This window comes from Sinocyclocheilus grahami, unplaced genomic scaffold, assembly GCF_001515645.1.
Source record: "Sinocyclocheilus grahami isolate Dianchi unplaced genomic scaffold, SAMN03320097.WGS_v1.1 scaffold20.1, whole genome shotgun sequence".
In the NCBI taxonomy this organism is placed as follows: domain Eukaryota; kingdom Metazoa; phylum Chordata; class Actinopteri; order Cypriniformes; family Cyprinidae; genus Sinocyclocheilus; species Sinocyclocheilus grahami.
In genome coordinates, this window is record NW_015505199.1 from 1,336,282 (window position 1) to 1,349,614 (window position 13,333).

Here is a 13,333-nt window from a genome sequence, read left to right on the forward strand (position 1 = left end):
AAAGTTTTAAAAAATGTATATGTATATGTATATGTATATGTATAAAGACGCCTACCTTCAGGACGTTCCTCAAAATCTTCATCCTCATCCTCGGACCCAACAGAGTACTCAGACTGATTATCTGAAAGATCATCATGCCACTCTGAGAACAGGATTGAGAGAGAATGCTTGTAAACTCAGATACACTCATATACACAGTTTTACACTGAGTTATAGCACTGTCAGCATCTGTGTTTGGGTACCTTGGTCCTCCTGAGAGGCGTCATTATAGTTGACCTGTTTGCGGATACGTTTCCCTTTGCCCAGGTTCCGGGCCAGATCCTCCTGCTGCTGCTCGTAATGGTGCCTCAAGAGCTTCTCCCAGTAGTCTGGATCAACATTCTCTTCCTGCTTAATAATCTCCCTCTGGACCTCCTCCTGCAGGAACACACACACACACACACACAAATACAGATAATTTATCACAGACCTATTATCGACTTCAATTAATCTTATTATATTTATTGTTTACTAACAATAATCCTAAACATTTGGTATTTGTATATGAGATAATATAATATATATTTTTTTATTATTTAGTCCCATTTTGAAGCTGGTTATAATGCAGGTTTTTGTTCCAACACAGAAAAGGACTTGGTGGTACCAGTGATATTATCAAAATAATAATTTGATGTACCATTAAACTGAATCATTACCATATTCATATGCCATGGTACTCCAAGGTACTTCAAAGCATAGTACAGCGTTATCATGATACATATAGAGAGGAGCCTAATACTTTGACCATTGTAGCAAATCCACACTTTAGGACTTATTGTCTGTCATTTTGCTATTGCTGATATCTGATCCGTTTCTTCAGAGAGATGTGCATCTACATGGGTTGCTATAATAATGATGTAAGCATCAGCATGATCCCAGGAGATTTTCTCAAACTGAGAGTATCTGTCAGTGTGAAATGGGGATGGAAAACTGAAAATTTAGCTTTTGCCCATGTCTATCATGACATCTCCCTACAGGAACATGAGAGAGAAAAAATGACTTTCTACACATTCATGTCCAAAACCGCTAACACTCACTCATCATTCACTGCATAGTGAATGTCACAAAAAAGAAAAAGAGAATGAAAATGAGCGCATTCAAACACAGCTCCAAATGTTTTCTGCTTTTTATAAAATTACATACATTACCACTCGAAATATTGTGAAATATTTTAATTTATTACTGTGATGGCAAAGCTGAATTTTAAGTAGCCATTACTTCGGTATTCAGTGTCACATGATCCTTCAGAAATCTTTCTAATATGCTGACTTGCTGCTCAAGAAACATTTCTTATTATCAATGCTGAAAACAGGATACTTTTCCAGAATACTTTTATGAATAGAGTTCAAAAGAACATAATTTATTTCAAATATAAATCTTTTGTAACATTATAAATATATTTATTGCTAATTTTGATCAATTTACTGCAACCTTTCTAAGTAAAGGTATTAAAGTAAAAAAAAAAAAAAATAATCCAAGTGACCCCAAAATTTTGAATGGTAGTGTACGCATCAGGTCAGAATTTTAATGATAACTTTTTATGAAATGTCAAAAATGTGAACAAAGCCACATTGATGCTGCCCCTCCACACAATACGAAGCTTTTGTGAAAGAAGCTGCAACTTGCACAACTATGCCCTCTTGAGCATAGAAGAGTAAAAGAAATAAAGCATTTCTAAGGTAGTCACTTTCAAAGGATTGACCAGCATTCATTTTCATCCCTTGTTTAATAAAAACAGCAAAGCATCTGTATCTCACCTCTCCATCCTCCTCTCTCACTACATACTGAGCCACCTTAAATGAGCTCAGGTACTCGTTCATGTTCTGGATCTCTGTGTCTTCGGTGGCATCCTGGCTACGGTCCAGCAGTTTGGAAATGGCGTTATCATCATAGTGGATCACACTGCCCTCCTCTCCTTCTTTATTATCTCCTGCAGAAGAGATTTAGGACATGAACTACTGGAATCCACAAAATCCACAAGCAAAGTGCCGTAATGTTTATCTTAAACCACTTCAGCTAACCCATTGTTCTGGCGGCTTCTACATCGTCTTTAAACAGCTCCTCAGTGCCAAACTTGAGGATGTCGTCAAGTTCCTGTTTGGACATGGAGCCCGTCTTAGAGCCCAAGCCGGGGCGCACCACCAGGTGGGTCAGCATCATCTTTCGCTTGGCCACCTGGGTAATACGCTCCTCTACGGATGCCCGAGTTACAAAGCGATATATCATTACCTTTTTATTTTGCCCGATACGATGTGCCCTGCTGAATGCCTGCAAGGACAAAGAGAAAATACTGATGAAGAGAAAAAAGAAAGAACACAGCAAGAAAAACAAAAGCAATAATTAAATAATAAAGTCTAATATATGACTATATATAATATAATGTATCATATATATATATATATATATATATATATATATATATATAGCTAGTGTAGTTGCTTGTAGTGCAGCTAAATACTTTTTAAAAGAGTACTTTAACCATTTTAAATTATATGTCACAGTTTAAAGTAGCTTTCCCAGCACTGTTGTTTGCATTACCTGAATATCATTGTGTGGGTTCCAGTCAGAGTCATATATGATCACAGTGTCTGCAGTTGCCAGATTGATACCCAATCCTCCAGCACGTGTGGACAGCAGAAAACAGAACTGCTGAGCTCCGGGTGCTGCACACAGGGTGACAGACAGTCAGTAAGAGCGCCTTAGTATCCACTATCCCCCCCACACACAGACATCACTGCAGTTTCACTGCCGGAATCCTCACCGTTAAAGCGATCAATGGCCTCCTGTCGCAGTCCCCCTGTGATGCCCCCATCAATACGCTCGTATTTATATCCTTCAAACTCCAGGAAGTCCTCTAGCAGATCTAGCATCTTTGTCATCTGAGAGAGGGATCAACAGTGCAGGATGAGACATAAACAGGAAGATAACAGTGGTATCCAACAAAGGGACAAATGGCAGTGTTAAGCAAAATGTTAAGCAAACTCAGCTTGCCAGCTCATGCTTAATTCCATCTCTGCAAAAAACAACAACAAGAGGGGACAGAAACACGGTCCTCCTCTTTAATCAAGCGTAAAGGACTTAAGAAACATACGACATGCCATAACATTAATATGTTTGTTTATTTTCAAGCACTTGGGAAATAAAAGGGTGGCAAAATGAAGGCAAGTCGACACATCCTCCCTGTACCTGTGCCATTCATCAAATTAATGGATGCAGTGATTCCACAGGCAATTTAAAATGGGAGGGAAAAGAGTCTAAGGACTAAACAATAATGCGGAGATAAATATAGGCCCCGCCTTTTCATTTGTCAACTCCATTTAAAAGATAAATGAGCTTTGCTCTTATTTTCTATTCACAGTTTACCATCTAATTAATCTTCCACTGAAATAAAGGCAAGACTGCCACGTATTCACAGGGTATTCTAAGCTCTAAAAGAGGGAATAAGTACCACACACTATACCTGAGAGAAGATGAGAACCCTGTGCCCTTCATCTTTCAGTTTTTTGAGCATCTTCTGAAGCAGGGTGAGTTTTCCTGAGGATTTCACCAGGAGGTTGCCATCATAAGAACCATTGGGTAAGACCGGAGCTTCCTGTATATATAAAAATGAAAAAAATACAAAATACTTGACAAATGTTAATAAAAAAATATGATATAAAAGTTGTTTTATAAACCATATTATAAATCATTCAAAAGTTTGGGGTTGGTAAGATTTTTAAATGATTTTGAAAGATATCTGACACTCACCAAAGCTGCATTTATTTGAGCAAAAATACAGGACACACAGTAATACTGTGAAATATTAATTTAAATTTACAGTTTTCTCTTTCAATTATTTTTTTATATATATAATTGATTCCTGTGATGGATTTTCAGAATCATTACTCCAGTCTTCAGTGTCACATGATCCTTCAGAAATCATTCTAATATTCTCATTTGGTGCTCCTAAAACATTTATTTTTATTATCAATGTTGAAAACAGTTGTGATGCTTTATTTTTAGGGGAAACATTTTTTTCAGGATTCTTTGATAAATAGAAGGTTTAAATGAGCAGCATTTGTTTGAAATAGAAATCTTTTGTAACTTTTGCCTTTGATCAGTTTAATCAAAGTATTTAAGTATTTATATTTAAAAAAAATAAATGTTTTGTTACAAGACACATCTGTAGCAACCATTAAAACAGCTCAGAAAATAAGAACAGTGCTTGGCACCAAAATGCAAGGGTTTTGTAGGTGGTTGGCATGGCATAGCTATTGCTATTGTCTATGTACTGTAGCTTTTAGCTCAATAGAATATGATTACTTGAGTGTTTTGGGTTCAAATCACTCCAGTGTCTATGATATTCTGGTTCCTAGATATGGCTAAGGTCCCTCCAGTGTAAGCATGGAATTGTTTCATAATCCACCAAGTGAAGTCTATTCATGCAGGAAAGCACATCCCTTTAAGCCACTTCATTTGAGGTATCATTCACGTCCATAGCACATTCATGTCCATAATTTTGAAAAACCCTTAACTCCAAGTATAAGCAATAGTAAAGGTGGTGCTTGCCTTAGCAGGCATCATTAATAGTCAGCAGGCAATGTTTCTAAGAGTAAACAACTTCAATATCACAGAACGTTTTGTCCTTGAACATGAGAATGTAAGATAAGGCCGATATTATGCATCAAATTCACTGCAGACATAAGAAACAATACACTCCTGAACAAAAGTTTTTAAATAGCTCTTATAAAACAGAAAATGTATTGCCATTACATGTGCTAACAATAAAGCACTGCAGTGATATAAACTGGGGGCCTCCATATGTTCCCCTCCCCTCCTCACCACTGCAGCAACTGGAAACAGGTAGGGATGGTTGCAACATTTCTTCAAGTCCATCATGATGTTAAGAAGAGACACCTGGTTCCCGCCTCCCTTGGAATTCAACGCCTCAAAGTTACGCGTTAAAATGAACTTGTAGTATTTTCTGTGAGAGAAAAAAACATTAAATTACCTTATGAATAAATTGATGTAGCATTAGGAACAGAGAAACCAAGACTGACTTCTGCATTGGGCTGAGCTCTACCCGCACTATGAGCTCGGTTTTTGCCGGCATGTTCTTAAACACATCTGCCTTCAGTCTCCTGAGCATGTGTGGCCCAAGCAGGTCATGTAGTTTCTTAATCTGGTCCTCTTTCGAGATGTCCGCAAACTCCTCCAGAAAGCCCTCCAGGTTACTGCGCACAACCACATCAAATCATATGAAAAACATGTTTCAATCTAAGCCCTGTGATCGCTCTGTGGGGGATCGTTATTCTACGAGCAGATCTACAGTATGAATCACCAGGTGAATCATGCAGTCTGCAATCTTACTTGAAGCGCTCCGAGGTGAGAAAGTTGAGCAGGTGAAAAAGCTCTTCGAGGTTGTTCTGCAAAGGGGTTCCAGTCAGCAGCAGCTTATAGTAGATTTTGTAGCCATTCAGAATTCTGAAAAACTGAGCATTCATTTATAGATTAGAATCTATAACAATATAAAGTGGTGATCAAAAAGTTAAAAAAAAATTATAATATTTTTTCACTGGAATCTTACAATTTTTCACTGATATTTTCCACGAATATTTATTTTTATTTGTTCTTATATTATTATTTTGAACAATGTACAAGAAAGAAAACATATAAAGTAAAATGAATAAAAATATTTTAAAAAATCTGTACTATTGGGAAAAACTGGTATTAAATTATATATTTAACATTGGTATTAAATCATATAAATTGCTTTGGATTTTTTATAAAAATTTTATTTTACACTTAATTTTTGTTATGAATATGATGATGTCATAAATCTTTCCTTGAATTCTGTACCTTTGACTGGTTATTCTTCAGTCGGTGGGCTTCATCCACAACTAAACAGGCCCAGGTAACGGACCCAAGTATTGCCTGATCAATGGTGATCAGTTCATAAGACGTCAGCAGGACATGAAACTTTATCGGTGTGTCCTTCTGTGATGAAAAACTCTGATCAGAAACAAGGCACCTCTAAATGAAACCTTTCAGAAACTAGGATCCTTTTTAAATTGTATGGATTTTGAAATATATAATCAGGTACCAGTGAGAGGATGATGTTCCATCAAACCAGCTTTGGTTTGGTACAAAATATTGTTTTTTGGAGGGGACATGGTATAATGCATCAAAATGTTGACGCTAGTCCACCGCACTCTCTTACCTTCATGCGGAAAACCTTGCGACCCAATTTGACTTCCTCGAAGGTAAATTCATTCTCGCGTATGACAGCCCTGCTTTCTTTGTCCCCTGTATAAGTAACAACATAGAAATCCGGAGCCCACATCTCAAACTCTCTCTCCCAGTTGATGATGGTGGAGAGTGGCGCACTGACCAGAAATGGCCCTTTGGAGTGACCCTGAAACAAGCAACTCAGTTACACTCTGTTCCCTTCCTCTCTTAAATGTATTTGAAAAAGTTAAATTGGTGCCCAGACCTCTTTGTAAAGTGAGTACAGGAATACTATAGTCTGCACAGTCTTGCCAAGACCCATTTCATCAGCCAAGATTGTGTCGGTTCCTTGGGCCCAAGAGAATCGCAACCAGTTCAGGCCTTCCAGCTGGTATGGGTGCAAAGTTCCCCCTGTGTCATCAATGTACCATTGCTGCTGTTCAAACTTGATGGTGGGCTGTGACCAATGGCACATAAATAAGAGAGAATGATACTGAGATTCAGTCTACGCAAATAACTGAAAGTGTAAATTTATAAAGCAAGATAAATTCAGGCATAAATTCATGAAGTAAAATATTAATTGCACTCACATCCACAACCGGAGTGTCTGGTGGAGGTTCTCTCCTCTTTACTTCCTCTTTGAGTCTCTTTCCCTTTCTGAACAGCAGGGGGTGATGGCTTTCACCGAGCACCATATTCCTGGTAAAATCAGAGTCAGTGAGTGTATGGCACTTTTCACACACTTTGTGTGACAAATTTCTTAATATTCTTCATTTATTCATTTTAGTCACAAATCATGACTAATTTGTCTTCTTTCTATTTTGAGAACTATTAGGATGCTAGCATGAATCTAGGAAAAGTTTAACAGTTTTAAACACATCACATAACTGTCTTAAATTGTCACATATATTGTTTTTCATAATTACATAATTACTTTATCAAAACTGATATATAGTTCACTGTATAAAAAAGAAAAATATATTTGTAATGTAATTTTAGTCATTCTTTTCAAATCTAATTACAAATAACAAAATTACTATTACAATATTACGCATATTAATAATCTAAACATTAAAAAATACTATGAAATACTACTTGGACACTTTCTAGAGCATGATAGGAAAACAAGTCCAAATTAATTAATTGTAGTTATATGCATTTTTAATTCGTTTTTAATATTAATAATTTCAGATTTGTATTTACTATTTTTCATTAATATTTTAAATTTATGGTAAATAAGTTTATAAATAACTATTAACCAACATTTAGTCCCAAACTAGCAAATAACTAGAGAGGCAGCTTAATTTAGAAACCCTGTTACCCATTCTGGAAAAGTTGTAGTTTTATTTTAGAAATGCTGTATTTAATTTGGATGCTTGTTTGTTGTCTATTGCTAAAAATGTAGTGCAGGGTTGCAGAAATCGCAGGCCTTATATGAAATTAATAAAAATGATAAAAATAAAACCTTTAGCATGAACTTCTGAGGATAATTATCAACATTTTTACTGACCATTTAAAAATTCATTTATTAAGAGCTTCAGGCGCTACAGTATTTAATACCTCTTCATGGAAAGCTCTGTATGTGTGTTTGCACCCACTTAAATCCACATTAAATTTAAATGGCATGGCTTACCTGTGGTCCCAGTAGGCTTGTTTAAAGCTGTCATAATCTGGGATGTGGAAGTCATCAGCCTCCCAGGTGCACTGATCGTATGGCAAATCTCTCCACTTAATCAGGTAGTGTACATCTCCATCCTTATCAAAACTTCAACATACACAACATAGTCTTAAGGCATATAATTATACAATAATTTACTGAATTAATCATTATTGTCTGAAATATAGCATTAGCACTACTAACTGTGGCCCATGTACCTGTGGTTGAAGATCCGATGAAGGATCATCCACTCCGGCTTTATGCCGTAACGGTAAAATCGTTCCTCCATGGCTGCATACTGAGGGTCTTTGCTCCTCCTCTTCTCACTGTTAAGCTCCTCCTCCCCGGAGCCATAGTCGTACGGTGGCGGTTCATCCATGTCGTTCTTACGCTGGTAGTTACGGTACATTACCGTGTGATATAGCTCCAACTGCATCAAGGGAAAGAACCGAAACTTAATCAGAGATACAGGAACAAGCCAAAAAAGCATGCATGATTTAATTCATGTCTTTGCTGAGGAAATGTGGGAGTCCCACCTGTAGTTCGCTGACCCAGGAGCAGTGCCAGTAGGACAGCCCAGCCCATTTCACAAACAGTTGCCTCTCTGGACGACCCTTCAGCGGCATTTTGGCCAAACCGTCCACCTTCTCTCCATCTTGCCCAAGAGGAACCTCAGGTGGTAGAGGAGGATCGCCCCACACCCAGTGCAGAATCTTCTGAACTTTCCCTTTTAGTGGTGGACACTAGGGGAAATACGGATGATAGATGATGAACAGTGCTCAAATGTTCAAAACAACATATGCTTTTACTTGTGCTTTTAAGGTTGGATTTGAGGCAGACTTATAATAATTTAAATTTTTTAAATGTCATAAACAACTATAGTTCAACTATAATTGTCCTTTTTTTGTAAAGCTGTACTAACAGACCTAAATAAAACGATCGTGCTCAGTAAGATGTTTTTTTATGTGTGTGTGTGTGTTTTTGAGGGAGAAATTAATACCTTTATTCAGAAATTATGCATTCAATTGATCAAAATTGTCTATTCATCAAAGAAAAAAATTCAATTCATCAAAAAATCCTGAGAAAAATTATCATGCATGATGGTTTACACAAAAACATTTAGCAGCACAACTGATTTCATAAGAAATGTTTCTTGAGCACTAAAACAGCATATTAGAATGATTTCTGAAGAATCATGTGACACTGAATAATGATGCTGAAAATTCAGCTTCGCCATCCCAGGAATAAACTACACTTTATAATATATTAAAATAGAAAACAGTTCTTTTAAATTGTAATAATATTCCACAATATTACTATTTTACTGTATTTTTATCTAAATAATGCAGCCTTGATGAGCATTGAGGATTTCTTTCAAAAGCCAAGTCTAATTTTCAGCTATTTCAGAGACTCTTGAGAATGATTTTAACTGAACTGATCCATACAGATGTTTCTCACCATGCATCGTGGACACAGCCATTCTCCATTGGGAATTTCAGGAAGCGGTGGGTTGAGACAGTGGATGTGGTAGGAGGAAGGGCAGGTGTCACAGCACAACAGCTCTCCTCCATCCTTACACACTCTGCAGAACTCCATGTGGTCATCTTCCTCCTCACCAGCAACCTCATCTTCGTCCTCCTCATCATCTTTGGCCTCCCACTGAATACCTTCTTTTTCCTGAGAGATGAGGCAGTAAACTGTCATTTTGAATAGCACAGCTTCTGTGGCCTTGAATGTACTAGAATGCATTTCTTTGCATGTATATGCTTGTTGTGAAGCAGGGAGGGATTTCCTCACACAGTGGGGGCAGCTCCATTTGCCCTCAGGGGCTTTCTCCAGTTCTGGATCCAGACACACCAGGTGATATGCTCTGGGACAGGTGTCACATAGAATGATCTCTCCTCCCTGCTGACAAACCTCACAGTAGTCTTGATGGTCTGTCTCGTAGCCATCTCCATCCTCTCCTACTTTAACAATAGAGTTCAAAGAGAAACCTAAATAGTTTATGGAACAGAAATACTGTGCAATTTCAAATACATAATATTTCACAATTTTAACAACAATATTTCAATGTAACAACACTTTAATTCTGTTAACAAGACTTACACTACACTACTTCAAAGAATCAACATCTGTAAGATTTATTTTTTTAATACATGTATTTAGCAAGAACACATTAAACTTATCAAAAGTGACAGTATAGACATTTATAATGTTACAAAAAAAAGTTGTTGTTTGTTTCCTGAGCAGTAAATCAGTATATTAGAATGATCTCTGAAGGATCATGTGACACTGAAGACTGGCGTAATAGCTATATTTATATAGAATGGCAAGCTCTCTCTCTCTCTCTCTCTCTATATATATATATATATACAGTATATAGGTAGTGTACTTAACAACAACAATAATAATAATAAATTCACTTTTTCTTTTTTTCCGTCCTCGGCGGGTCGACTTCTTCTTGGGTGCCGCTGAAGTATCTGAGCGTACAGAGGCACTGTGAATGCTGATGTCATCAAAGTCTGAAAAGTCATCCAGGAAATCCTCCTCACTCTGAGAAATAAGGCATTAAAACAGTTAAACCATTCACTCAAATTAGGTCATACTCCTCAAACTGGATGATTTCATGTGACAGTTTATGCAAAAGGCACAATAAGTCTTCATCAAAAATGAAAAGGTCATAACATGGAAAACAACTTTAGAAAGAACCTAATAAAACTGGGAGGAACCAGAACACTTGGGAAGAATAGCTATACAAATGATCCATGAATTGTTCTGGGAAGTGGAAAAGCTACAAAATTCTCTCTCAATTGAATAGCTAAGGGGAATCTTTCCATGTGATACAGGTTAAGCCCTAGAAAGATTTCAGTGAAAGCGCATTCTCACCGAAGAGCCTTTTTTCCTTTTTCCACCCTGGCCTGCTTTCGATTTGGACTTCTTAGGTTTCCCTTTCTTTTTTGTTTCTTTCACTGGCTTACTTTTTTTCTTAGCGCCAGGCCCTGCAATGCAGTCCAGATGAGATAAACAAAACAGCAACATTTTTTTGTGAGATCTGAGAACAATACTCCATTATTCAGACATACATATAACACATTTTACATTTGCAAATCTTTTTTGTTTTGTTTTTTGTAAACACATATGCGCACTTAATATTTTGATGTTAAAATACTTCATATAAAATCCAGGGTCAACTATAAATAAGCTATTCATAGGATAAAATTACACAGTTGACTTTTAAGTTTCAAAGTTACACTAAAGCAATCGTGTGAGTGAAAAACCAAACACATTTAATAAAGAATTGCCAACAGGCAATCATTAATCATGTTACATATGTAAACAATGTAAAAGCCTCCACTAACTGCTTTGGAAATCTGACCCTAGATATAAACCCCTTTATAACATCAACAAAAAGAACATTAAATTACCCTTTCCCTCTTTGGTTTTGGCTTTTTTGATTGGCCCAGATGGTGAGATCTGTTGGATACTTCTAATACAGATGGGCGGAGCCACATTGACAGTTTCCACGGCAGCAGCCACCGCAGCCGCTACAGCAGTTGCAGAGGTGCCTTTGAAAGGGTTGTTCGCGCTGAACTCTCTCCATTTCGCTCCGAGCACCGTCATCATTTTTGACATGGGGATCTTGGGGTTCTTTTTGGCAATGAGGGGCCTGTCCGCAAAAAAAAAGTAGCAAAGAAAAAGCTATTCTTAGACGATGAAGTTGAAATTTGTGTGGCAAATTTTATAAGAGGCCATGCATTGTGGTGATTTTACCTCAAGTACTGGATGTTCTCAGGCACGATGAATCAGAAATCGGAAGTATATACTAAAAGAGTGTCTATCAAATTAAATATTATGCTGGTTACAGTAGACATGCATGGTGTGGGTCAGACAGTACATCTTGTTTCAATGCCTATTATTAGAAAACCTGTCACCATAATGTCATTACTTCATACAGGGGCATTAGCATTTGCCAGAAGGAATGTTTTAAAATAGAACAAGACATCTTGACAGCAGGGCATTAGAACGTCCATGCAGAAGGAAAACTGAAATCCTACCTAAGAAACTGGCTGAAGGCTTTGTAGTTGGTGATGGTTTTATAGTCGTCCTCTGAGAAGGCATACTGCACGTCTTCGAGACCCCACTCTTGCATCAGCTGACTGGATGGCTTTGGTTCCTGGTGTCACATGAGAAACCGTTATTCATTTATTCTCATGGCTAATAGAGCATAATAGAGCATTTCTACTATTAAGTGAGAACCTTCATGTTTCCATCATCGTCATCATCGTCGTCCTCATCATCATCTTTCTTTCGCTGTTTAGTTTTCCTCTCCTTCTTCTCTTTGGGCTTCTTCTTTTTCTTCTTCAGGGTGCTGTAGGTGCTGCTCTCACTCCCTGACCTGTGACCATGATCCTCTCTGTCTGACATGTCATCTAGCCCACTAGGAAGCCCCTGTGAGTACAGGCGGAGACATTACAGAAAAAGAAGAGGAACACTCATATAAAAATTAATGGGAGAAATTTTAACGCTCAGTCCAGCCTTTCAGTAAAGAAATCTCCTTTTTGGTGGAATCTGAACATACACATTAGCTGGACCCAACTGAAAAATAAATGTTTAGTTTATAGTGTGATTTTAGCATAATTTATGATACCATTATTGTCAGATTTTTTTGATGATTTGATGTTATTGAAACTTTATCTTAACAAGCAGTTTTACAAATTTTCCTATTCACAGTAGCCAGTGTTTCATATTTATTATCATAATAACCAAAACCGATGTTTCATAATACCAAATTTTTTTATATATATATTTCTCATGACAGCATAAAAGATCTTTAACATTGTGTTTTGCGCCATTGCTTTAGCAAAGCATCTGCCAATCGAGCTAACACCAATATTGCGATATAGCTTAGTACGCTTAACAAACTACAAAATAGTGCAACTGAAGTCTGATGCGCTGCATGTTTCAGAGTGAAGAGCAGCACTGTGTTCATTTACCCTTAAGGGCTCACGATGTGTGCTGTTTAACATGCATTTGGGAAAACAATGTGTGCCAGTGATGCTTTATTTTCACATTTGCATAATTAAAGGGGTCATATGATGCGATTTCAATTTTTCCTTTCTCTTTGGAGTGTTACAAGCTCTTGGTGCATAAAGAAGATCTGTAAAGTTGCAAAGACTAAAGTCTCAAATCCAAAGAGATATTCTTCATAAAAGAGTCAACCACCCCCACATGTCTACGTCACAAACGCCGCCCAAATGTTCACGCAAAGAAAGAAGGCGTAACTTTTATTCTCGCTGTAGTATTGTTGTTGCCACCGCCGCCATGTCGTGAAGGCGCTGTGTGTTTCGTTGTGAAAGCGAAACTACTTTGTTTGGCCTTCCAAAAGAGGACGATATCTGCTTCGTCATGCCTAGAGCTGATCTGTGCTGG

The 13,333-nt window shown here is 37.3% G+C and overlaps 1 protein-coding gene across 1 annotated transcript in view; it reads right to left on the minus strand.

The window, feature by feature from the left end:
• chd5 (chromodomain helicase DNA binding protein 5) overlaps positions 1-13,333 on the minus strand; it is a 34,240-nt gene that overhangs the window by 9,965 nt on the left and 10,942 nt on the right. The window contains exons 3-26 of the mRNA XM_016238760.1: positions 12,161-12,352; positions 11,959-12,077; positions 11,329-11,570; positions 10,790-10,902; positions 10,327-10,456; positions 9,701-9,897; positions 9,362-9,580; positions 8,440-8,646; positions 8,122-8,333; positions 7,880-8,011; positions 6,837-6,945; positions 6,512-6,703; positions 6,239-6,433; positions 5,878-6,015; positions 5,389-5,510; positions 5,079-5,252; positions 4,861-5,002; positions 3,500-3,631; positions 2,801-2,918; positions 2,578-2,702; positions 2,061-2,307; positions 1,797-1,969; positions 243-417; positions 56-142 (exon numbers count right to left, since the gene is read on the minus strand). Of these exons, the coding sequence (XP_016094246.1) occupies positions 56-142; positions 243-417; positions 1,797-1,969; positions 2,061-2,307; positions 2,578-2,702; positions 2,801-2,918; positions 3,500-3,631; positions 4,861-5,002; positions 5,079-5,252; positions 5,389-5,510; positions 5,878-6,015; positions 6,239-6,433; positions 6,512-6,703; positions 6,837-6,945; positions 7,880-8,011; positions 8,122-8,333; positions 8,440-8,646; positions 9,362-9,580; positions 9,701-9,897; positions 10,327-10,456; positions 10,790-10,902; positions 11,329-11,570; positions 11,959-12,077; positions 12,161-12,352 (3,892 nt within the window). The remainder of the gene's footprint in view (positions 1-55; positions 143-242; positions 418-1,796; positions 1,970-2,060; positions 2,308-2,577; positions 2,703-2,800; positions 2,919-3,499; positions 3,632-4,860; positions 5,003-5,078; positions 5,253-5,388; positions 5,511-5,877; positions 6,016-6,238; positions 6,434-6,511; positions 6,704-6,836; positions 6,946-7,879; positions 8,012-8,121; positions 8,334-8,439; positions 8,647-9,361; positions 9,581-9,700; positions 9,898-10,326; positions 10,457-10,789; positions 10,903-11,328; positions 11,571-11,958; positions 12,078-12,160; positions 12,353-13,333) is intronic.